Source organism: Acipenser ruthenus, chromosome 15, assembly GCF_902713425.1.
Source record: "Acipenser ruthenus chromosome 15, fAciRut3.2 maternal haplotype, whole genome shotgun sequence".
Classification (NCBI taxonomy): domain Eukaryota; kingdom Metazoa; phylum Chordata; class Actinopteri; order Acipenseriformes; family Acipenseridae; genus Acipenser; species Acipenser ruthenus.
Window position 1 is genome coordinate 24,503,300 of NC_081203.1, and position 26,542 is coordinate 24,529,841.

The 26,542-nt window shown below is 36.5% G+C and overlaps 1 protein-coding gene across 3 annotated transcripts; it reads left to right on the plus strand.

Annotated features, from left to right (window-relative positions):
• Positions 1-423: 423 nt before the first annotated feature.
• LOC117422232 (ankyrin repeat and SOCS box protein 2-like) lies at positions 424-26,542 on the plus strand. Of its 3 annotated transcripts, none has more exons than XM_058987551.1 (11): positions 424-446; positions 8,272-8,545; positions 12,292-12,411; positions 13,592-13,758; positions 15,753-15,908; positions 16,460-16,705; positions 16,880-17,051; positions 18,358-18,405; positions 21,799-22,357; positions 22,966-23,119; positions 23,843-26,542. In XM_058987551.1, exons 2-11 carry the CDS (start codon positions 8,283-8,285, stop codon positions 23,983-23,985), a joined length of 2,028 nt encoding a protein of 675 aa, XP_058843534.1. In that variant the 5' UTR covers positions 424-446; positions 8,272-8,282; the 3' UTR covers positions 23,986-26,542. The 3 variants fall into 3 exon arrangements, with proteins under 3 accessions (XP_058843534.1, XP_058843533.1, XP_058843535.1); XM_058987550.1 differs by lacking the exon at positions 424-446 and adding an exon at positions 5,161-5,296; XM_058987552.1 differs by lacking the exons at positions 424-446; positions 18,358-18,405 and adding an exon at positions 5,161-5,296.

The window sequence follows — 26,542 nt, forward strand, 5'->3', positions numbered from 1 at the left end:
GCATTCTTATAAAGTCTTAGAAGCTAAGCAAGGTTGAAAATAATCAGATCTTGGATGGAAGTCCATGAAGGAACATGTGCAAGAACTGGTGTTGATGGCTTCGAAGCAGAGCACATGCATACATCCTGGTATCCTCGCTAAACGGACCTGGTCAAATTCTCCTTTCCCTGGAAATTGAATTACACAATTCCACAGTTACCCAATCCCACAAAAAGCATGGGAAAGAACTGCAAAACCACCGCAGCATGTCTTCAAAGAAACCGCTGTGTGTATTGGGAAAGTCAGCTGCTATCCATCTGCCTGGGGGTCTCCCAGTTTGAAATCTGGTAGAAGACAGACACCCAGTGTAAACAGCCCAAGCTTGGTTGGCCTGGGGAATTCATTTTCTTCATTCTGAATGAGAACGTTTTGCAAACAAGCAGATTAAAATGAGTTTATTGATCCTGGTGAGTTGCCATCCTAAACCTCACTTATGTTTTGCCAATTTTGCCTTTGCTTTACCGTCATTGCACTAGGCTTTACCATACTTTGCTGTTGATTTCTTTTTCTACTGCTGTTTCTGCTAAGGTAATTATTTCCATCCCCACTAACTAATCCAGCAAAACTGTCCCATTTCTTTCAACCACTTCTAAAAGCTGAATTTGTGCATTGAAGCAATTTTAGAAATGAACACTAGGGGCTTGGGATTATAATTTTATACACTCCTCTTCAACTATGACAGCTGTGAGTTAATCAATGGAAAATCTGTACAGAGAATCAGTTTCACACACCCAGGAGTAGATTTTCAAACTTCTTCAGTTTCTGAAATAGTAAGAACTGTAAATAATGATCTAAGCAGAAACAACAGAGAAAGAGATATCAAGCACCCAAAACAGGTACGACTTAAGAAAATACAGATGATTTAAGATATTCCTTTAAACTGTGCAATGCCAATGTAAATTTTGACTGCTAAAAAGATCCTGCTGTAGGTTTCTTGAATGCCTTAGCCTTATAGTCATACTCATGTATCTGCAATAGGAGATTTCACAGGCTATTTATAAGTAGCTTTATGAGTGTTAAAGGACCTTGTCCTCACACTTAGGTCTCACAGTTCTATAATCAACCAAAGTCACAATGTGAAACTTCTCTCTCTCTTGGTCGGGCTCCATGGTACCTTTAAAGCCCTAGAGAAAACACATATAAAGCTGGTATTTTTCATATGCACTTTACAACCTTTATAAATAGTGCATATATATATTTTAAAGAGTGACATTTGCTCACATTTTATGATGTTTACAATCATTCTGAGGTCTTATTGCAATTACTCAAATACTGTTTACATTTGTTCTTTTTAAATGATGTATCCTCCACTTAAGAGTGTTCTGGAAACAAACTCCTGTGACCTAAGAGCATTTTGAAACAGGACCTAGAACCAAATCATGCGCTTTGCTTTGCAGACAGTTTTAAAATTAGAATGACATTACGCATGCTGAAACTTATTTTGAGATGAGACTCATGAGAATTTAGGTCAGATAGGCGAGCTGAAAGCATGAAAACATGTTTGTCTGAGATCCTTTCACCAGCTATTAAACACACTGAATGTGAAATGTATATCTGCAAGCACACTGTTGATAACAAATATTATTTTTGCATATTTTTGCCTAGAATAATATATTTAGTAACAGTACTGAAAGAAAATAAACCAGTCATTTGTATATTATTTTAATTTATTTTATATAATTACTTTTCATTAGTATGGGTCAACATCCACTTGGATCATCCTCTGCTTATTATCTCAATAATGAAATTTCACACCCAGAAAATAGTCAACTTGCCATGGTTGCCCCACACTATTGATAGCATTTTGCCATGTGTTTTTTGTCCAAATCCTCTAACATGCTGCCATGTTCGGACCAAATGGGTGCAAACATTTTGATAAACCAGATATTCATAGTGTGAACTGAATCTAGACTCCAGACTCTTCAAGCCTGTGCCTTTGCTTGTAAAAAAAAAAAAAAAAAAAAAAAAAAGGCTATTTGCTAGCTCATTACTTTGGTATGTAAAATAATAAGCTTGTGTGCCTGCCAATGTCTTGCATCATCCTTAAAGTCTTCAGAAAATTGTTCTGTTAACTTGTACACATAACTTTAGGTCTCTTAACTCAATAGACAGCATTTTATTGTATTTCAGGACAAGAAGCACCTGAGCGAAATCAAATGTAAATGCAGATTGTTTGGTCTCAACTAGTTGTACCTGTATAGACAAAATAGATCATAATGTCATCAGACTAAAACTACTAGGCCCCAAAACTTGAGAACAAACATTCTTCCACCAGCCTTTGGCCTTTTGAGATTCTAGAAGCAGAAGCCTGTCTGTGTATATAAACATTATTGATTGATACCAGAATGCCTGTACTGTATTGGTCTGAATCAATATTTGGAAAAACTATGTCACATAAAATATAATTAATCACATAGTCATTATTGATTAATTTGTGTATTTATTTTAAACAGTTCGTTGGTCCAGAATGGAACATTTACTATAGTACACCTACTCACATGGAACCACAGACAGGTTACAATTTACATTAATTCAATCCTGCAATAAACATGGTTTGCTAATGAGGTAAAACAAAAATGCTTTTTGTTTTTTGTTGCCTATTTCCTTGGAAATGAGTATACAAAATAGGTAGTGATTTTAATAATGTCAACCCACATTGACTTGATAAGGAAGTGAAGTACAGTATAGAGCAGAACATTCAAAACAGTCTTTTTAGGGTAAGTTACTCAAACCTTTGAGTCAGTCATGATGCAGTTAGCTGCCACCCAGGTATTTATATATGAACCAATACGCACTGGAGTTCTATTTCAATACCATGGTACCTTATCACTACCAGTGTGCTACTGATTTAGGGCCAATGTGCTATATTTGTTCCAGACATCGTGTTGCGTATGGCTCTGCTTGGGTGTCTGCCAGTCGAACTTCCTAAACTTTTCTGTATAGACTACTGCACACAATGTTGACCATGCAGGTGAAAGATTTTCTAGCACGAGCATCAGCACATTTGGACCACTTTCTGGGGTTAGGCAAGGAGGCTGTGTGGTCCAGTGGTTAAAGAAAAGGGCTTGTAACCAGGAGGTCCCCCGTTCAAATCCCACCTCAGCCAGTGACTCACTGTGTGACCCTGAACAAGTCACTTAACCTCCTTGTGCTCCGTCTTTCGGGTGAGACGTAATTGTAAGTGACTCACCAGCTGATGCATAGTTCACACACCCTAGTCTCTGTAAGTCGCCTTGGATAAAGGTCTGCTAAATAAACAAATAATAATAATAATTCTTAAGGTTAATATTATAAAAGTTACGTATGTTAAGACATATTTCACCACATGTTAAATCTCTGAACAACATGTATTGTTTGTCAGTTCATAATGGTACAAGAGCTTCAATTATGTATTTTTTTGTGTGTATGTATCATAAAGAAATGATGTATTACCCCAGTTTCAGAAGTACCAGATGTCCGGAGTTTGAACAATGGGGTCCCTGGTAAATCTGCTCTGAACTGATCATGTCAGTAGGTTTACTGTTAGGAATTGTTCATGCAGCTACACGACTGGCTCCTGATCATTTAAATAATATACTTAATTGAAAGTAGTTCTGAAAGCCAGGACTGGGTGCAGGGCTAGTACGAGTTTCAAGCCATGCATACAGTATCTGACATAAAAAAAGGAAGCAAGACAGCATTTGTTTGGTTGTAAAATGTCAAAGGACCTCAGGAATCAATTAATGAAATTAAATGAATGGTTCTTTAAATCTTTCTCATGCACTGACATGCAGAATAAAACGTGCACAGGCATATTCAATTAACTTTATGACGAAGGGTAGCTCAAAGTTCCCTCATTATACGGTATCTGTTGATGTTACTCACAGAAAACCCCAGAAATGTAAAGTGTTTGGGTCTTTTCTTGGTAAAATAACAATAAATAGAAACATTGACCTTTGTGTACAGTTAATGAGGAGGCCTTTGATTTATTAAAAGTGAAGCTGGGGCCTGTGATATATGTTTCAGTAAGTTGGGTGGAATATGTTTGTCCACGGATGTGATACTTGACCTTCCTGCATAGCTTGGAACAAGCAGTTTTACAATTAGCATTACGTTTTTCAGATACTAGCCTGTCATAAAAAAACAAAGTGCACTTTCAAAGGTATTGGACATCTGCTTTCGTAAAGATACACAATTTTAGTTCTTGTTCTGACTTCATATTTTGAATGTGTTTACAACCAGCTGATTTTTTAATCAGACATCTTGAAAAAACGAAGAACCCATTTACAAAGGGGTCCTGACAAGATTTCAGAACTTTATTATATTCATGGTAGCAAACGGGACAACCATCACATTCTATTTTATAATAGCCCTGTGGAAATTTCCAGTAATGACCTTCATGACTTTATAGTGGTCAGAAGTGGTAGCTTTCTGTTTTTTTAAATGTCTTAAATGGTTAAAATCTTTACTATAAAATTCAGTGCTGGGATTTTATATACCATATCCAATAAGAAGCCTGTTGACGTGTGATGCAATTCCCAACTCGTGTTGGTCAGCCGCTCACCAGTTGTTTGAACTGGGTTCTGTATGAGAGCCAGCTAAGGAGACTGAATATGTAACACAAAATACACCTACGTTTTCTACTGTCATGCCTGAAGAAATATATTCCATAAGGAGCAGTTGATAATAATTATTTAATCACTGCAGCTTTTTAACACTAGATACTGCAATGCCTGTCTGGTGTAATGAAATGAATGATTATGTTCTTAATTATTAATTAGAAACAATTAACTGTAACTGCTAAGGCACTATGGGCCAGGTTTGGGCAACATTCTAAGTTGCTTGTTATTAGTTTTGTAATTTCATTAATATTTTTTTTTAACAAAAAGAAAAATATACTAATAAAGTAATTACATCAACAAACTCATCCCTTCATTAAGAACTAAATAATAATAATAATAATAATAATAATAATAATAATAATAATAATAATAATAACTTACATTAACCTCCTGTAATTGAAACCAGCCCCCTGTCTGGACAGCAGCAAGGAACCCGAGCACGCGTACTTGACAAGTTGAAAGTTGGCTTGTCACCACATACTGTAAATATATGAAGCTCCAGGAATGTACCGAGAGGAGTTTTTTTATTGCTGCAGAGCTAAAACACACTCAGAACCAAGAAAGAGAGTGAATGTGAAGGACAAGTGATACAAAGAAACCACCAAGCAAGAGTACATTCAGGAGCCGTGAGTTCTTGGAACAGGTGAAGAAACAAGGTACTTTCACCCTGTTTGCATGACAAATGTCTGCACACAAAACTGCTTTTGTTATTTGAGCTCAGCTGCTTTTTGCACCTGTGTTACTTTGCACTTTCACCACTGAATTAAAGCGACATTGATGCAGGACTGTACATGTAACAACGACACATAGACAAAACATCTTCTATGTCTGACATATTACATTCTGTGAGCACCAGGATCAGGCGAAATGTTGGTTAACCTAAAGGGTCAGTCACCACTTATTGCAACACTTATTACAACTATTTTTCACACACCCCTGTGAGCCAACAAAGACACTGGTACATATGTACATGGCAACCAGAAAAGGTATATAATACAGTACGGTACGGTACGGTACGGTACAAAAGGTATGTAATATACAGTACAGATCTCTTAGGAAGAACATAAATCCATTTTTTAAAGAAAATATGAGTAACCATGAATGTGAATAGGAGCTACTGAGGCCTCATTGTTCTTGTTTGAGAGTTTAAGGTAAGTTATTGAACACCTGTTGTATAATGTAACATATATAATTAAATACCAGGGGTTAAATTAGGTGAATTCAAGTTTAATTAAAATAGGACTAGCAAGAAAGCTGCCAATATGTCAGTTAATGAGTTCTCAAAACTGTGAAAAAGTATTGTTAACTTACAATCAAAGCAATTTGTTTTTGTAATAATTGGTCAAATTAGGATATAGTTTAAAATAATGCATTTCACCAGCACCTATATTTTTAAAACTTCAAGACAGTGCCATCATTTACTTTCCCAGTATGTTGAATAATTTCTTGTATAACACCTACTAAAGTAGTCACCAAGAAGTTGCTTCTGATTTATCCACCAATAGAAGTATGATATAGTGTATATACATAGGTACAGTAATCAGGGCACTCCACTCTCTGTGTCACTATAGGTGGTTCACAGTACCTGGCTGTGCATTTCCAGTCAGCTATGTAGGCATTATTTATGTACAAGCATCTGTATTGTATCCAAGCAAAAAAGGTTTTATCTAAACAGTTTTTATTTTTTTTATTTTTTTAATGGAGCACACTATTTCGATCAGGTGATTGAGAGCAATAAAAAATGCATTTCTGGTTTGAATTTGTTAGTGTGTGTATCCCAGGAGCCCTATTTATAAACAGTGAAAACCTCGGCACCAGCACCTGTAACTGGATCATTGCTCCTTGGGACTGTTTACTTGGAGAGAGAAACACAATCCAGGAGTCATATGGTTCTTCTTAACACAACAAGCTTCTGTCGGTGTATAATTCACTTTCCAAGCTGGAATTTTCGAAGAATGTACACAAGCTGGCATGATCAAATATCTTCGAAACAGCAGGTGTATAATACAGTTTAAATGCATTTAATTTCTATCATCCACCAAAATGTATCCAATGTCATGCGTACGTTTTTAAATGTATCTAGATTATTAACACCCAATTGTGATGACACTTGGTATGGACATTCTAATGGAGTAAGTGAAAAAACATAGGACGTTAATAAACCCAGCTATCCTAATGCACGACCACGCTGCCAAAAATGAGGATAATCTACAATCTTTACTGTCACTGCATTCTGTATAATGCAATTACACTTCAATCTGCTACAATACCTTATTAAAAAAAACCTGTCCTTGAACATGAACCCAACAACCAGATAGTTGTCAATGAAAGTTGCAGGCTTTGTCACATGTTGCTGAAGCTAAGTAGCATGTATTGCTATATCTGTGTTATGGTAACTAATTACGTAACTGTTAGTGTATATCAAAGATACTTATAGTGGGTTTTAAAAAGTAGCAACTAAAACAAGTGTGATAAAGATACCTAATTCAAATTTAATCATAGAGTAGGTAATATAAAGGCTCTGAGGCATCTGATACTTTGATACATGATCTTTTTTTTTCCCTATGGACACTCTTCCTTAAATGCGCTTTACTTGCTCTTATCTGCCCCCTATTTTACTACATTTAATCCTGTACTTTAGAGTACTGTAATCTGTCAAGTGTTATTTAATCTGTAATATTTTGTATTTAATTATATCCTGATGTAACTATCACTGACACTGTTATCTGCTTGGTTACTGAATCGTATTTTGCCATACTTGTACTTGCTAGAACCAAAGTCATTGTATTTATCTTGCTGTCTAATTGCTTTACAACTTGCAAGGGTTTAACTCACAGCAGGAGGCTAAGTATAATAAAACTACCCAGTTTTATTTGTTTAAAAAAATACTGTAAGTCACAGAGGCTCAAATCCAGTCCTCATTCCAGAGTGCAGGTTTTATAGGTAGCATTGAGTAATTAATTGATTAAGAACTGGTTCAGACAGTATTGGTGAAACAAAGACCATGGGAACGGTACTGCTGCACCCCTGTGATACGTCTTATATATACAGACTCACACACTAACTTGTACGGTCTGTTTTTTCTTTCTGTACCTGGGTGTCATGCTTCACGAGAATTGTTTGTGAAGTTTGATATAAAAAAAAAAAACCCAGCAGCTATTAGAACATGACCATAAAAGGTAACTCTACTGCAAATCTTGCTTGAGTGCTTCTGCTTGGATGGACAGCGCTGTGTTCACAGTATATCTAAACCACTTGTGTCACAAAGTTCTGTATTTTTGTGTTACCACTTTGGGGGAGGAGTGGTAATTATAGAAGTCTTTTAGGAATCTTAGACAAACATTTATAAAGACTTCTTGATGAAATGCTTGTCAAAGATTTTCAAAGGACCTATCCCTGGTTATCCCAGGATTACCTCTAAAAATACACACAATCCAGTTGGATTCCCTGATACAAAATGTAAATATGTATTATACACATTATTTTTGTATAATATAATGAACTAATGAATTTACTTTTTGTATAAAGATTCATTTTCATAAACAATAAAATATTTTATTCACACAAAAAAAATTGGAATGAGGTGTACAGTAGGTATTACTGGTTGGCATTGTTATTCTTCTGTTTCAAGGTCAAGCAAACATGGCGTCGGGGGTCACTGCCCAACGTGCCCCAGGGACCCTGGCCTATGAAGATTACAGTCTGTATAGCAGCCTCAGCGATGACGAACTCATGCAGATGGCCATAGAGCAGAGCCTGATGGACATGCCTAGACCAGCAGCTGCCCAGAGCCTTCAGAGGCCAACAACAACAAGAAGGAGCCAGCCAGCAGCAACTGGAGAGGCAGCTGAACACAGAAGACCTAACAGAGCCAACCTACAAGCCCCCACTGCTTACCCTCCCAGGTGAGAAAACAGCCGTCCACACTCTGCACTGCCACTCATGCATGTGTGCGTATGTGTCCTCCTTTTGTAATTTATAGGTCATTCCAGTTCCACTAAAACACAGTCCTTTGTTTTCTTAGTACCCCCCTCATTTAAGCACTGCAGAATACTTTATATGGGGAAAAAGGCACATCAAAGTTGTTTTATGCTTTACTCAGATTGAAGTGTGATACTTTTCAGAAAGAAACTTATAGACATTCTATGAAGCAGAACTTAATGTCCAAAAGTCAGGTCAAAGCCTAACTTCCACTATGTCGCTAATATCTAGGTGAAATACAATTTCAAAGAGCTAATGAGCCTATTAAAAACAAACTGAACAATCATGCACACATTTGGTCTACGTTTATTATTTTTTAATTTAATCTATTATTTTATGAATTATCTTCAATTGTGTGATCCATTTTATTTATTTCTTAGCCAACACCCTTATCCAGGGCGACTTACAATTGTTACAAGATATTATTATTATTTATTTCTTAGCAGATGCCATTATCCAGGGCGACTTACAATTGTTGCAAGATATCACATTATTTTTACATACATTTACCCATTTACACAGTTGGGTTTTTACTGGAGCAATCTAGGTAAAGTACCTTGCTCAAGGGTACAGCAGCAGTGTCCCCCACCTGGGATTGAACCCACAACCCACGGGTCAAGAGTCCAGAGCCCTAACCACTACTCCACACTGCTGCATATGATGATTGGTCAAACAAACAATTATTGCTTTCAAATTTGGAAACAAGGCAACCAGGCAACATACCTGTTCTATTTGAGAGAAAGACCCACAGTATGTAACCTGACCAAGCAATTATTATTATTATTATTATTTATTTATTAGCAAACACCCTTATCCAGGGCGACTTACAATTGTTACAAGATATCACATTATTTTTACATACAATTACCCATTTATACAGTTGGGTTTTTACTGGCGCAATTTAGGTAAAGTACCTTGCTCAAGGGTACAGCAGCAGTGTCCCCTACCAGGGATTGAACCCACAACCCTCTGGTCAAGAGTCCAGAGCCCTAACCACTACGCCACACTGCTGTACATTTGTTAACATAAATGTACATTTATGTTAACAAAAAAACTAAAATAGTTCAACAATAATATTGACATCATGGAATTTTGATGAGTAGGGTGTTTTGATTGGCTGAAGCATAACTAGAGAGACTGTATGATTTTTAAGTGTGAGTTCACCAAGAATTTTTACATACTTGTGTGGCTGAAATATCCTTGACTCACTCTGTGGCCTCCAGGTTATCTCAGCTTAGCTCTGGGTAAAACCTGCAAGTACCCTCTGTCTGTGCTTCTCCATGCATGTGAGATAAATAAGGCCTGTCCTTTTATGCACAATTCCCACTGATCCTGTGATAGAACCACAACCTTACTATACATCTGCACTGCACAGACATTATCCATTATTATCTTTGTTCACCTAAAGCCTAGTTCACACAGTAAGCCCTGTAAGTATAAACTTTCTGTATGACTGTCCACAGCTAATGGCTTGACCACAACCTTATGGGAATCTCAGAGAAAAACAGTACAGTACCGTGACACAGCTGAAATAATTTGACTAATGGGGTTGAGCAGTTCTCTATATCATAATTCAGTTTAGATATGGTATGCCTCCAGATCATTCATCACATGACAACATTTCAATTGGATAAAATCCTTTTAGAAAATGACCAAAAAGACAGGGAGGGCATTTGCAAAAATTAAAATTGTTGCTAGTTACTAGTGAATTAGTGAGATACTACTTAACATTCCAATGAGAAGTTGTTATCAATGTCTTTGTGTTATGAGGAGGCATACAGTGCTGTATAAGGCAGGCCAGCTGTAATCAGTCACATTCCAAACTAAGAATAGCTTTCACTTTGTGTTTTAGTTCGAGTGAATTATCATCTTTTTTCTATTGTAAATATTACTGGCACACTATCAAAGCAGCTGCAATGGAAACAGATTGTTGTTTTAGGAAAATGACAGTCCATGGGAACAGAACTTCCGTAAGTGTACACTGCATGTGAGGACGCCCTCTTTCACAACAGTGAACATGATATTATAATGAATTCTCTTACGCATGTTTGACTTTATACTGTACATATTCTATATGAATATGACAGTTACTGAGCTTTAAACACAGAGTCCAGAAACTTGTGATTTCAACTGCAAACCATAAATCAATGCTTACAGGTCATAACCCATAGGTAAGATATACAAAAGAAGCTAGATTAAGCTGCCATGTTTTAAAACTGAAAAACATGTTTGGAAATTTTAAGCTACTAATTCTATCTATCTATCTATCTATCTATCTATCTATCTATCTATCTATCTATCTATCTATCTATCTATCTATCTATATATATATATCTATCTATCTACCTATATATATCTATATCTATCTATCTATCTATCTATCTATCTATATATATATATATATATATATATATATATATATATATATATATATATATATATATTCTGTCTGGCGTAACACCTGTCACTCAGAAGGTACCATGCTCCTCTACCCTCTAAACATTTTGCATTGCATCATGTGAAAGACAAGGATATTCTGGACAAGGACATACTTTCCTTTTGCTTTACTAAGAGATCTCTGTGAGTGTGAATTATCTAATCCTGTATGACATGCTGCCAAAAGAGGAAGCAGTCAAACAACCTTCTAGTATTACCACAGAGTACAATACAGCCAGGAATGGTACTGTGGGTGACTTGCTAGAAAATATATCAAGCATCCATGTTAAGAGACAACTGTTTTAAAAATGTGAAACTCTGTATATATATTTTTTCTTTTTCTAGTAATTTTGTGTGAAAGAGGTGTTTTTTGATGGGCTAGTTTACACAATAATGTTGGTTTCATTTGATCAGGCAAGATGGGTGCTGGAGCCAGTTTCACTGCATTGAGTTGAATGTTGGTTAACTCTTAAGTGTGTATACTGCCGTACAACTGTACAATATTGCAACAACAACCACCACAACAAAAACCTTTATTTGCATTCAATTTTGACCTAACGAAATCTGCTAAAGATAAATTTGCTAACATGTGTATAGAGGGAAAAATATTTAGCTTTGGTTAGGTCAGTACAAAAAAAGTACTGTAATATTAACACGGCACTACTGTATTTTGCATTCCAGTACTACAGTAAGCTAGATAACCAATATAAGTGTTCTGTTTCCATACTGAAGTACTACTAAACTGAAAAGTTAGTGTCCAAAATTCTTTAGTATACTGTAATAGTATTGCAGTACTAATGCCATACCTCTTTAGTAAGGGAGGAATTATCTGTAAAAAAAAAAATCAGAAAGTACATTAATATTGTGATGACGAATTCAAGTTGGTTTGATGAAACAACGCTGATCAGGTATCATAACAAATACAATGCTAAATGACCGGGTCTTGCACAACCCGCGACGAACTCCCTTGAGGCTGAAATCCATTTGTATTATCTCTCTTTCAGCTGCCTTTAATGCATGTTCTTAATCTACAGTCCCAAGACATGTCACTGAGCTCTGAAAATACAGCACAGCTGAGCCCCCTGCACCGCTTCCGTCTGCTCTCGTTCGCAGTGTCAGACTACGCTCATCAGAACAGGATCAGCAATCTATAGAGCCCGATACAAATAATGACAGGCTTCAGTTACGACGAGTATTTCTCACTCTTTCATTCTTGTCGTTTTAAAAAATCTAGTGCACATCTTCAACCCACTGGGACAGATACTGCATTCAGTGCATTTATCACTGGAAACGGAAAGCAATGTGTCTCCTGGAGAAGATACGACGGGAGCATTTTCGTAACCGAACAAGTCTAGTAAGTGCCTTACTGACTATACAGCCTGAAAGAGAATGAATGAAGTGGGTGACTGGTAGAATGGATCGATATAGCGTAAACAAATGCCATTGTTCGTATTGCATTTTGTGTTATTTTATTTAGACTAATTTAAAATACATCAGCAAAATTGTGTACAATGCCTGTAAAACAAAAAGGCTTGAAAACAAAAGAGGTTATCCTTTTATAGAAAATGTACCTGTCGAAAGACTGGCTTTTTTAAATTTAGCATGCAGATATACTGTATTGTATGTGTGTATTTATAAATATATAGTCAACAGTGATGTTGTATATATATATATATATATATATATATATATATATATATATATATATATATATATATATATATATATGCATACAACATCGCTGTTCACTGTATTTTAATAAATCTATTGTTTGAAAAATGCATCTGTATAATATAACCATACAGCCATACTAGTATAGGCTGAGAGCTTGTACACCTGATATTTAAGCACGAACTCTCCTTTTTTAATACAGACACAATGCATTGGCTTTCATTAAAAAAATAAATAAATAAATAAATAAATAAATAAATAACTTTGATATTATATGTAATCTAATGGTCCATACAATTAAAAACAGCTTTTATAGCAGAAAATCATAATATTATGAATATTGATTAAAATCCTTAGCGAGGAACAAATAAACCTTTTCTTCATTATATGGAGCGAGATTATTATGATTTTTTAAAATTTTATTTATTAAACTTTTTCATAATTTAAACAACAAGGAGTGCTTTGATCGATTTGCACGAAAGAGTAAACCAGATTATAAAAAAGTACAGATGTGTTTTATCATATGACTTCAGGGAAATCAGTCCTGACAAGGCTAATTATTGCTGGTCTCAGATTAATCAAATATACTGCTTACAAGGTTTTGAACCCAGTCGCTTGGATGGCTGCAGCGTGTTCTGGAACAGGCATTTTAAATGTAGGAATCCAGCGCTAGGTTTGAATAAGGTTTGAATAAGAGCTGACGATTAGAGAGACAGTTCCTCACTTTGTGCAGGAAGCTTTGCAAAGGGCCAGTGACAATTTCAAAACCATGTGATATTTATTAAAGGGTTATTGTGTTTCTGACCATTTGGCCCAGTAATGAACCGTATATTACGTGTTAACTGCATTACTTCCTATTTTAGCGAACCAAATCCTGTTGCCTCAGCGATCATGCTTGGAGATGTAGACACACTGACCAAGATGATGAAATCTGGGAAAAATATGGCTGAAGCAGACAAGGATGGCTGGCTACCTCTCCACGAGGCTGCATATTATGGCAAACTTGACATTTTAAGAATGTTGCTGAGAGGTTAGTATAGGTCATAAAGGGAAACTATGCCAACAGTGTTGCATTTTTATCCAACTTTTTCCTGCAGTGAAAAATCAAAAAGATAAAACTCCAATCTCCAGCCATTATAATCAGCTATCAGAGAGAATTAATTAAACTATACATTCTAATACTGCACATCATGATTTAGATACGTTTAACCAGCTTTTGTTTGGGTGAGAGGTTTAAAAATGATTCACTCTGACTTCATGTGCCAATCAGCTTGCCAATAGCAAACATTTATTATAACACCAAACAAGTGCTTTATTTTGGGGGTAAAAAGTCTGATAAACATTCATTTATTGAAAACATGTGATCGCATATGTTCATTAAAGCTGTGGCCATTGCCAAGATGCAAGTCTTGGATACCTAGCAACCAGGTAAACACACTATAAAAGAAAGCTGGACCTCCTGCAAGGAGAGAGAGAAGATTTATGAAACAGCTTAAAACATGTTTAATCTTTACAGATAAAAATTGCCATTGCCAAAATCAATTAATAAAAATGAAATATTATTTAAAATGAGCTTACCTTTTTCATTATTTATATCGTATTACTGTAATGTAATTTCAAGTCATTTACCTAAACTTTAATATGGAACAGTCTAGGACATTTATCCATTTACATCTGCATCACAGGAGGGCATTTTATTAAGATGAAACTCATTTATTAAAACATCTTATCTAAGATTTGTTTTAATATCTGCTTATATTGGTTTATATGTAAATAAATAATTGCTCAAAGAATTTCCCCTCCGCTTGTTTACTGTTTAAAATGTAAACTTTAAATCATCATGCTTTAAAATAACCAGCAGAAAATAATGACCTATATTTATAATTACTGTATGACTCACATCCCCATTGGAACCTAGCAGCAGAAACTACACTTAATATAGCAGAGAGTGTAGCGGTCACACTTAGAATGTCAATGACAAAGCATTCTAAACTTTGATACCACAACAGGTTCTATAAAAACAGATTAAGTATGTTATTATCTGCTTTTCATTTGTTTTTATTTTGATTCAATGGCTTATAATATGTTTAATATGTGTACTTTCTCTTATACACCTTGTATGACTGACACAGCAAAGCTTGTGTGAGTAATACAGTCTCAACTTGATTAGAGGTAGCCACTGAACACTTATAAACATACACTAAATGACATTTCACACTGTAATTTTACATTATTTTATTACTATAACCCAACCATAAGCCTCACATCCATTGACAGATTTTACCAGAGATCAGAGAAATGTACAGGTTATTAGTTATTATTTACAACTAATAATGACGACTACACTGTGTTTCCTGTTAGTTATTAGCCAAGTTAAAGAAAGTGTGGCCCATTAATTACAACCAAACAAAAAAGTAATAATAGATAAACGTCTCTGATAGGTATCCCTTGTGAAATGTCTGTGGTGACAGCATAAAATTAACTGAGCAGAAGAGAAGACATAGTTTATCAAAGCTTTGGTGCTCTCAACAGACACTTCCTGAGGAAGTGCAGATCTATGTATATTTTCTCTTTTCTTTCCTCTTTTTAGTTGCAGTTTTATCACCTCTTGTGGATTAGACTATTAAAAGTATTTTAGTTTACTTTACTGTGTTGACACCAAATCCAAATAATGTTTTCATTTTATGGACTTTTGTAGTTAATTTAAGGACAGTCATTCATACTTGCATAATTAACCACAAAAAAACAAAAAATAGTCAAGTCCCTCTCCAATAAAACCTCTTTGTGAAGTTAGAACAACAAAGATATCCTGTAGTCAAGGGTTTGTAATTGTTATGAGAAGACTGCTAGTCACCTCCTATGTTAGTTGGTTTGTTCATTGGTTTGATGTTTGATGATAAAATGCTGATACTGTACCTTTACCGAGATTTGGTGATTTAACAATACAGTTGATATCACTGCATTAGGAAGAACAGAGCCTGTTATCTGTGCATCAACTTGAAGAGATGTACTTTATATCCACAGCTTACCCAGGGACAGTTGATAAACGCACACTGCTTGAGGAAACACCTCTGTACTTAGCGACCATCAGAGAGAACATTGACTGTGTACAGTTCCTGTTAGAGTCTGGAGCAGAACCCGATATCGCAAACAAGTCCAAGGAAACACCTCTCTACAAAGGTAAAGCACACTTGGACAAGGGTAAATGATAGTGTGTGCAGCTGTGCTTGCGATATGCAAGTTAAATAAATCTTTGGTAAAGCAACAACAGGTCTAAATACTTTGGATCAGCCGACAATTCTTCTTGTTATTTTGGTGGCTAAGCAAAACCCCTGAAAAACAAAATACTTTATATAGCTAAAACTGGGAAATAACTAAAGAGGATTGTAATGCCTAATAACAAATTTACACCCACTGTATACATTGCTATACTTTTTGAATTGACCTGATCAAGACCTCATGAATCTTTACAGCTGGAATCTGTTGGTGAAATGAACTATAAAAATAATCCAAGAAAAGTGCCAGACAAATTTTCAGATCACACCAGTATCTCCTCAACAAGAAGAAAATCCACATTAAATCTAAAAAAGAAGAAAAATACTACTTACTCTAAAATAGGAGCAGTGAAATAAACATTTGAGGTGTTTTTTTCTTGTTTGTTTACCTTTGTGTTTACTCCTTGCAGAAAAGATGGTTTAAACTTTGGTCTCCTCTCATCCTGTTTCCTCTAGCTTGCGAACACAAGAATGCAGAAATTGTGAGACTGCTGGTGAGGTTCAATGCTGACATTAACCATCGCTGTATCCAGGGCTGGGCAGCCCTCCATGAATCTGCCACTAAGGATAGCACAGAGATCGCTGAAATTCTGGTGCAAGGTGGAGCCAAGATCGAAGCCACCAACATCTATGGGGTTACACCTCTTTTTGTTGCAGCACAGAGTGGAAACATTGGGCCTTTGCGATACCTTATATCATTGGGTGAGTCTAACAAACATGATGCCTAAGAGATGACTGTGAGTCTTGGGTGAACCAGGAAGTTTTTTCAAAGATAAAGCCTGAACCTCGAGCAGTTGGTCTCTGCATACATTCAGTGCATCAAGGGGTAAGTGTGCAGGCGTTTGGGTTTCTCTTAATGCACTGGTCTCGTTATAGGTGCGGACGTCAACACCCAGGCCAGTGACAGTGCCACTGCTCTGTATGAAGCCAGTAAAAACGGACATGATGAGGTTGTGAAGGTTCTCCTTTCTCAAAACGCAGATGCCAACAAACCCAGCAAGCATGGGTGGCTGCCACTTCACATATCGGCCCAGTGTGGAACATATGGGTAAGTATCCCATTATTATTATTATTATTATTATTATTATTATTATTATTATTATTATTATTATTATTATTATTATTATTATTATTATTATTATTGTGATGTTGATGATAGTGATGATGATGAAACTTAAGAGCATTTCAAGCTTTGTTAGCTGGACCATCATTACTGCTGTGTAAATTCTGTGATTATACAGGGGTCTATTCAATTTATCTAACCATGTGGCTCTAAACACCAAAGCTTTTCAGATAATTAAAATAGGATCCATTGTCTACCAAGGTTAATTCAAATTCAGAATGCCATGATGGAGCCTATTTTAATAGTCTTACAAAAGATTATACAATGATATACAATAAGGATAAGGACATTTGAAGACTTTGAGAAATACTTCTAGTCCAAATATTTGTCAGATAACTTATTTTAGTATTCTTACAAATCAACAATAGAATGTGGGGTTCAGTCCTTGTTAGTAAGAGGTTTATTATTATTATTATTATTATTATTATTATTATTATTATTATTATTATTATTTATTTATTTTTTTTACATGTGATGGACTAGCTTGTGTGATGTCATTTTGGTTATGTGTCACGATGTACACTCTGTCCTTTGCATTATAATGTGTATCATGGAAGCAGGTACTATATTACATTGAAATGCATTTAAGTCACCACTACTAGAAGCTAAACAAAAGTAATGATGCAGAGCTCCTTCATTGAGTGAAACAAGGACAAGGTTGTTAAAAAGTTTTGGTTAGAGTAAAACCTTAGAGGAGTCTGTTTAATTCTGATTGAACTGACATGGCAACACCAGTGGTATCCAATGGCCAAATGTTGTAACATTGTTTCTTTTGAATATTTAATTATGTCACATGTTATCCACTGGTGAAATAAGAATTTTCTGCACAATAGATTTAAATATATGTATACTTGATATGTATTTAGACTGTATATGGCAGGTACAGTAATATGCCACAGTATAGTGTAAGCTTTTGAAATTGTAAAACTTTACTGTATTTCATGTGATCCCCTTGAAGGAAGTACAACATTCAAAATGCTTCCTGTCTTCTGTTTGTATTCACAGTAGAACCTAATTTATCTGAGCTCCCTTTATTTAAACTGTCCTCTTGTCCAAACAGGAGTGTCCTACAAATCCAACTGTTGTATAGAACCCTTTCCCATGTTCCAGAGTTATACTGTAATATACCCCTTTCTCTGTGGCTATTAAATTCAAATGATATGAAACATTAACCTCTGGTTTTAATACGATGTTAAGTGGCATGTTCTTTATTGTCTCACACTGTTTACAGAAAAAAGCTGTATTACAATGAGGTGGGCAGAACTGATGAACAGGTTAAGTAAGTTACTTTAGCCAAGTAAAGAAAAAAGCAGCTACTATGGGAAACAGCGCTTCTGTTTGAACTAGCTTTGTGCGGGGGGGGGGGAGGGGGGGGGGGGGGGGGGCTGTTTGAACAAGCTATGCTTTTAAGATTTTAAGTATTTTGAGCTATTTTGTCTTAAGTAATTTTAATCTCCCAATGTACATTTTAGAATTTTAGAGGGGGAAATAGGGACCTAAATTCACCTTGGCTCTGAACAGAGAAACATGTTTTTTTTTTTTTTTTATCTCGTTAATCAAATATGTATTCTCTCTGTTTATTTTTAAGGGTGCAGCTTTTGTATTGTAAGGATTGCATGTTGGCGTTTATTGAAAATCCTCACTCTTAACAGCTAATAGCTTTCCAATGTATTATGCGTGAACAGTCCTATTTTTAAAAAGCTTTTCACTGTTATACAATATGCTAATATTATTTTGTTGGCCCTTCACTGCTTTATACTGCCGAATATGTATATATGTACAGTTGCATTGCAAGGAGCGGTCAAAAAGCAAATGCAAATGTTAGCAAAAATGTTTTTTACTCACTTCCTGATAGCATTTGTTTATTATGACATTTAAGAACATAAGAAGAACATAAGAAAGTTTACAAACGAGAGGAGGCCATTCAGCCCATCTTGCTCGTTTGGTTGTTAGTAGCTTATTGATCCCAGAATCTCATCAAGCAGCTTCTTGAAGGATCCCAGGGTGTCAGCTTCAACAACATTACTAGGGAGTTGGTTCCAGACCCTCACAATTCTCTGTGTAAAAAAGTGCCTCCTATTTTCTGTTCTGAATGCCCCTTTATCTAATCTCCATTTATGACCCCTGGTCCTTTTTTCTTTTTTCAAGTCAAAGAAGTCCCCCGGGTTGACATTGTCTATACCTTTTAGGATTTTGAATGTTTGAATCAGATCGCCGCGTAGTCTTCTTTGTTCAAGACTGAATAGATTCAATTCTTTTAGCCTGTCTGCATACGACATGCCTTTTAAACCTGGGATAATTCTGGTTGCTCTTCTTTGCACTCTTTCTAGAGCAGCAATATCCTTTTTGTAACGAGGTGACCAGAACTGAACACAATATTCTAGGTGAGGTCTTACTAATGCATTGTAGAGTTTTAACATTACTTCCCTTGATTTAAATTCAACACTTCTCACAATATATCCAAGCATCTTGTTAGCCTTTTTTTTAGCTTCCCCACATTGTCTAGATGAAGACATCTACTTTGACTACTTTGACTACTTTGACAAGGGGCAGTGTAGTTTGAAAATGGAAAATGTCACATCATTAAAGTAAAACCCATTCTCTTTATGATAATTTGTGTTTTGTTTTTGTTTTGTTTATATTCACAAGAAACTGGTGAACATACAGGGACTCTACATTCAACCACACCTGCTGATTTACAATTCTTGGTGGTGGGGCATTCGTTCACCTTTTTACCCCATTCAGACCACTTGCTTATGAAAAAAGATTGTCATCTAATATAAGCAGTGGTACCCTAAATTGCTTTCCATTTTATAGGCGTAAAGAACTGCCAGAGGTGGGACATGTATTACCAATTAACAGCACTCAGATCCTTTGTTTACTAGATATGTTGGTATCCCTAAATAGATAAACAAGTGCATTTGCACCCGAAATTATATCCACTTACTACCAATGCAGAATGACTGAGTGAGATATTTGTTCTTCATTTTACCCCCCTTCTTCCAAAACAGTTATCACAGTGAATGTCCTGTCATTCACCATCTAATTTAAGGAGGGGCATTGAAGAACAGATATATCTCACAGCAGTTTGAGAAAGGGGGATTTGGAGGATGATTAGGAGAAGAAAGACAGGCAACAAGCCAGTGTTACTGAGCCATATGAAAGATCTGCTCATGGTTGGTGAATGATTCACACTGAGTCCTGAAAGGACTTGGTATGAAGTGGGCCAGATTCGTACCCAGAATGATGACACCAGAGCAGAAGGGAAACCTGATTCATGTTCTGATCAGTCTGGAATCCAATCCAACAGTTAAAACAGCAACAAGGCTATAATGTGATTCAACAAGAATATTGCCAGATCATCTAGGTTCAGCTGGTGTAAAGAGGCACGTTGAAGTTTGATTTGACATGATGGCATCTTACGCCATGACAGCCCCACACCACACACCAAGGTTATTCTATTATGCAAGAACAGAAGATCATCTCCGGACAGATGTAAAGGAAAAGTTCACTTGAACTGTGAAGAATCCCTTGCTACAACAGATACTAGCACATGCAACAAGATTGTGTTCAGGGCTTTGCAATACCAGCACATACAACACGATTGTGTTCAGGGCTTTGCAAATACTACCAGGAAGAGTTGTCTGAGTATTGGAAACAAATAAATAAATCCTGTAAGAAAGAAGGTTGCTTAAAAAAAGAGAGAAGTTAGATTTCTCTTCCACTTTTGAAAAATACACACTCGGGCATGAACATTTTGACCCACGCTCGCACTGCTATACTCATGTTTTGCATGTGACTTTTAAATCCACACTTAATTAATCACCTTATTAATTTCCCTTATTTAATGTATCTCCCATGTGTGCTCTAAGAAATGAGTATGCTTTTTAAGCGCATATATTTTGCATACAACAATGAACAGTGTTGAGCGGAATTTGTGGATCTATCTCACAAATCATTCAAGTCCAAAAAAAGGTATTGAGAGGGATTAATCTAAACATCACTTCAAAACTGTTATATATTTGTCAAATCTGTTTTTGTTTAGCTTTTTTAATGGTTTGTTATTTAGTCAAAGAGCGGTGTAGGACTAAGTTAGCCAGGCTTTTTTTCACATCTGTCCTGTAATAATTCTCTTTTGGAAGGGGAGGTGTTAGATGTTGATTGAAGTAAAATTGTGCTCATTCTAGATCAGTAAATCGAGGGATAAAGACCTCCATTTTGGGAGTGGCAAAATGTGATTCGAGGGTTCTACGGAGAAGGCCCATCTCCTGAGGTATTTCTAATGAAGGGCTGGAAGTTTTTAATTCTCTGCATACGCCTAATTCCGGGTAATACAGTGTAAAGTCTGTTTTGATTGTTTTGGACTGTTTTACACAGTATTATTTTTAAATGCAAGAAGCCTATTTCAGATGTGTTTTTGGGTGCTGAAAATGTGTTGCATAACTGGGTGACCCTTCAGTAAAAAACGTTCCTATGCTGTGTGAAAGCAGTACTGAACCAAAGATTTGTTTCAGTTGTGTAACTTAGGAAGATAGTGAGATGCAGTAAATGGTTTAACATTGTGGCTTGCGCATCCCCATGAGTGTGGTGTGTGTATAAACATATTAGTAAAACGGCAGACATACGAAAGCTAGCCTCAGCATTCAGTAACCTCAAGCTTGTGTCCCTTTAGGATCATCTCAATGCTGATTCCTGTTACCAGTCGTGCACGAATCAGGCGTAGTGGAATCAGTCCGCTGCACCTGGCCGCTGAGCGGGACCGAGACGATGCTCTGGAGCTGCTGATCAGTGCTGGATTTGATGTCAATGCCATGCTGTCTCATGATCGCTCCCTGCTATACGAAGATCGACGTAGCACCCCACTCTATTTTGCTGTCAGCAACAAAAACATAAATGCCATAGAGATGCTTTTGGAGGCTGGAGCCAACCCCAACATTGACATGATCAACCCTCTGCTGGTGGCCATCCGTCAGGGATGCATCACCTCCATGAAGCTTCTTGTGGAACACGGGGCCAACATTGACTGCTACATCCCCACTCATCCCACCTCCTTCCCAGCTACCATCATGTTCTCCATGAAGTACCTCAGCCTGCTGAAGTTCATGCTGGACCTTGGCTGTGATGCAGACTCTTGTTTTAACTGCCAATATGGAAGCGCACCCCACCCTGTGCTTCCAACCACCAGGAGCTATGATGAACCTAGACGGGCCTCTGCACCCAGGATAGTGCAGGTAAGGAGTTTTCAATATTCAATATTAATGCTAAGATGTGAATTGAATCCATGTAAAATGAGTTGCCACATCGGCACACAATGGGAGAATTGGCAAACCCAATTCAGGATTAGGGAAAAGTTCATCAGGAGTCCTTTGTAGCAGAAGTGAAACAGAGGCAGCAGTCAACCCAAATAGCCCACACAGGGAATAATAAAGCTTTTGTTATTAAGGGCTAATACAGTGTGCGGTGGGAATGGCCCTAACTTTCCCTTCTCTAGACGCTAGAGCGAGGTGCATGTCTGTCAACAGCTGTTGGAACCTATCTGGCAATCCCTGGCCCTTCTGCTGGTATTAATAAATGATCCCACGCACCGCTAATCGTCAATGACAAACATGACACCAACCCAATCAATGCCCAAAGTCCTCACACTTGCTCAGCCTAGTGACATGAAAACAACCCAATAACAAAACATAAATGGGGAAACAGTGAAAATTATTAAAGTGACAGTGCATCACACCAGCCTGACAACCTAGTCCCCTTTTGAGAACTAGCTACAGCCACGCTGCTCATACACACGACTGTACCCCCCAAATTAAAAACGTGACTGTACTGTTTGTGTTGTCAGTTCTGTGAGATGGTTTCCACACCAGACATAAGTCGATGGGCTGGGCCAATTATTGATGTCCTTCTTGACTACGTGGGCAACGTGACACTGTGCTCCAAGCTGATAGAACACTTGGATAGCTATGAAGACTGGGCTGTGATCAAAGAAAAATCCCGTAAGTACTGCTGTAACCCTCATCAGGCACTAATAGTGTGTAACATATTGTATTTCAAGTGAAAATAATTGTGTGCAGCTGAAGGCTTCAACTCAAGTACAGTCTTCAAGAGACATGAAGGGTGAAGGTCGTCATCTGGCTGGGTGCTAAATATCAGTTGAGCAAAAGTTATATAGACAAAACACTAATAGTGCCGTATTTGAAACGGAATTAACAAAAACAAGCCAACTCACAAAGATTTTAAGACATGGCAATAAAAACTGCAAGAACCCCCAAAAAAACAAAAAAACACAGACAACCCGTTCAGATACAACCATTGCTTTTTAATGTTTGTAACTAGGGTCCCATGTTGTGGTAAGATGAAATTCAAAAGGGAGAAAACAAGATATATTGTTGGTATACATGTATATATAAAAAATAAAAAGTAAATGCATGTAACAAACAAGACTCGACAAAGGGAATTACCTCATAAGTGAGGAAACAACATAGTAATTATTGTGATATTGAACACCTAGAGCCACAGACTGATGACAAATGTTTCGACAATGTCTTCAGTCTTCATCAAAAACACTGAAAAAGAAAAAGACCTCTAGTCAAAACGTTTTTCACTGAATTTATTAAGCTGATTTAGTCCAAGTCCAAATTTAAGACTGTTGTTTCGGCTGCTAATATGTATTGCACTTAAACAGCAATTAAAGGGCCTTCAATCTTGTGTCGTTTTAGAGCTCCCGAGAAGTCTTTTACACCTCTCCAGACTAAAGGTCCGTCAGATATTAGGGAAGGAACGACTGAAGCACCTCAACACTTTGCCAATTCCTGAAAGAATGATTCGATACCTGGATTACAACAACCCCATGGAAATCTAAAGAAGATCTCTTATGACGGGAAGCTGTGCTGCTAACCAGCAGATACTGAAAACAACGGTGTCATAAACACTGTGAACAGGAAAACACCCCATAAACAAGCAGTGATCTGTTTGGCCCTGTTACACATGGCACAGGATAAGAGACTATGATCAGCTACAGCTACAGTGTTGCCCATGTATGACATTTGCAGTAACATATCTAACTGTTCTACTCGTGCTAAGCCGCTGTACCAAACTTTACCACGAAGGTGGGTTGTTTAGAAAGTGCTCTGAAAGTTTTTTTTGTGGTTTTTTGGTTCTGTCAGTTTTGCTGTTCATTTTTTCTAACACAATTAATTGCACTTGTGGAAAGCAAAGGGGTATATACGTTATTTAATAATTAATGTAATATCTGGGGGGTAATAGCTAGATCTTTAACAAAACCAGGTGCATTACAACTATTGATGATTTTAAACTTTAATAATGTGATTACTGTCCTAATTTAGGATTATAATGTAGCTGTAGCGAAGTTAAACTATGGATAGCTTGTCCTAATTTGATATATCAGTGAACCACAGCAAAAAGTCTAATTATGTTAACAATCAAAATATTTGAGTTAAACACCAGACTGCTATACAGTAATACAAAATAATGTGAAACAAAATAAGAAGAGCTTAATATTGGATTTTACCAATATTAAGCAATATTAAGCTCTTTGGCCAGGTTTTTGAGTAGTATTTTTTAGGTTATCACTTTCATGATTTCCAATGTATTGGCCTTTACTTAGTCACATACCCTTACAGTAGCTTCCAGAATGTTCTCTTGCCAGTGTGATAAGAAAATATATTTTTAGTCAACATTCGAGACAGTATCTGGCTAACTATGAAGGCTTTACAAGCAAAGCGCTGTTACTTTAAAACATTATATTGAGTGTTAGGTTAATGTACCACTGAAATTGTGAGTTTGTATGAATATGGTTTTAAATGAGCATGGAACATATTTTGCCAGCCAAATAATCACCTGTGTATGAACTTTACAAGAATTAAACATTTATTTTTAAAAATACTAAAAATGCTAATGAGGAATTGGCATGGGCTTTTAGGCTTGTCAGTGTGCTAATTTATTTGAAATGTCTATGAGGAGACAACATGGTAATCTAGGAAGCTGTGTGTTTAGTTAAGGTATTGCAATATTTGGGGGTTGTGCAAATTCATAGTAAGCAGTGTAATGTTATAAAAGGCAGTAAATATTTTTTAGTATTAATAGTATTAATATTTAATAGTATTTTGGAAGGCAGTATAATAGGAGGCTGTGTGGTCCAGTGGTTAAAGAAAAGGGCTTGTAACCAGGAGGTCCCCGGTTCAAATCCCACCTCACCCACTGACTCATTGTGTGACCCTGAGCAAGTCACTTAACCTCCTTGTGCTCCGTCTTTCGGGTGAGACGTAGTTGTAAGTGACTCTGCAGCTGGTGCATAGTTTACACACCCTAGTCTCTGTAAGTCGCCTTGGATAAAGGTGTCTGCTAAATAAACTAATAATAATAATAATAATAATCTTATAGGAATGATGAGAAAATATTGAAAGCAGAGGATAAGTGGAGGACCGAGAGGAGGTTGTTATGAGCTTAGTCCCAGTCACTTGGACCTCACTTTGTGATTGGTGAGATGTTTGTATGATGAGGACGGAAGTTACAGTAAATGTTTAAATTTATATAAATGATCCTGGGTTGATTATTTCAGAAAAAGGCCCACAGCTTGAGTGCCATTTGTTGGATTTTAGTTTAAACATAGACTTTGGCCTCAAACCTGCTCGACCAGGGGTCTATTGCCTGGTCTTACATTTGGGAGAGATACAGGTAGACTTAGGTAGCTACAAGGGTGTAAGTAAAAAGTAAGACACTTAGTTACCTTTCACTGTTCTGGTTCATTAGGAAGGTTAGTGGCTGTCCCTCATTCTGAACTTTAAAACATATTTTGCACAAATTCATCAAGTTTTAAACACAGACACATGACTGTGAGACACTGCAGCTCTAAGCTTCTAATGTTGTTTACATGTAAATAACATCATAGGTGATTATTTTAAGCCCAAGGTAATAGATGTACTGAATTCTTGGATTGTTCATTTTAAAGTCACACATATTGTAATAGCTTGGTGCAATGGTACTGTTATTGATGTTATTTTAGTATTGACACAATTAAAGGGCTAAAGTATTGCATGCAAACGTTACAAGAACTGTGCCAAAAGGGCAGAATAACATTTAAAAAGATATATTTGTAATGTTGTATTTCATACTTTTATAATCCTGCATTGATTTGAGAAAATATTATTTTGAATTGTAAGGTGTTGTGCACAGTGGTTCCAAAAGAATTTTAAAACCAAACGTATGTACCGTATGTATATTGTAAAAATATAGTGGCTGAAATGGTTGTATTTATTAAGGTGGAACTACTGAAAGCTGTTTTTATGTGCAATCCAATATTGTGCATTACATTTACCTTTTTTTTTAATTGTTGAGAGTGTGAAAAGTAAAGATACGAATATACTGTGATATAAATGAATATCTGAAGTAATGTGAAA

Coding starts and splice junctions, on each gene's coding strand:
- LOC117422232 (XM_058987551.1), top strand. CDS start 8,283: ATGGCGTCGGGGGTCACTGCCCAACGTGCCCCAGGGACCCTGGCCTAT. Junction 8,546..12,291: donor CCCACTGCTTACCCTCCCAG/GTGAGAAAACAG, acceptor TAAAAAATCTAG/TGCACATCTTCAACCCACTG. Junction 16,706..16,879: donor GCGATACCTTATATCATTGG/GTGAGTCTAACA, acceptor GTCTCGTTATAG/GTGCGGACGTCAACACCCAG.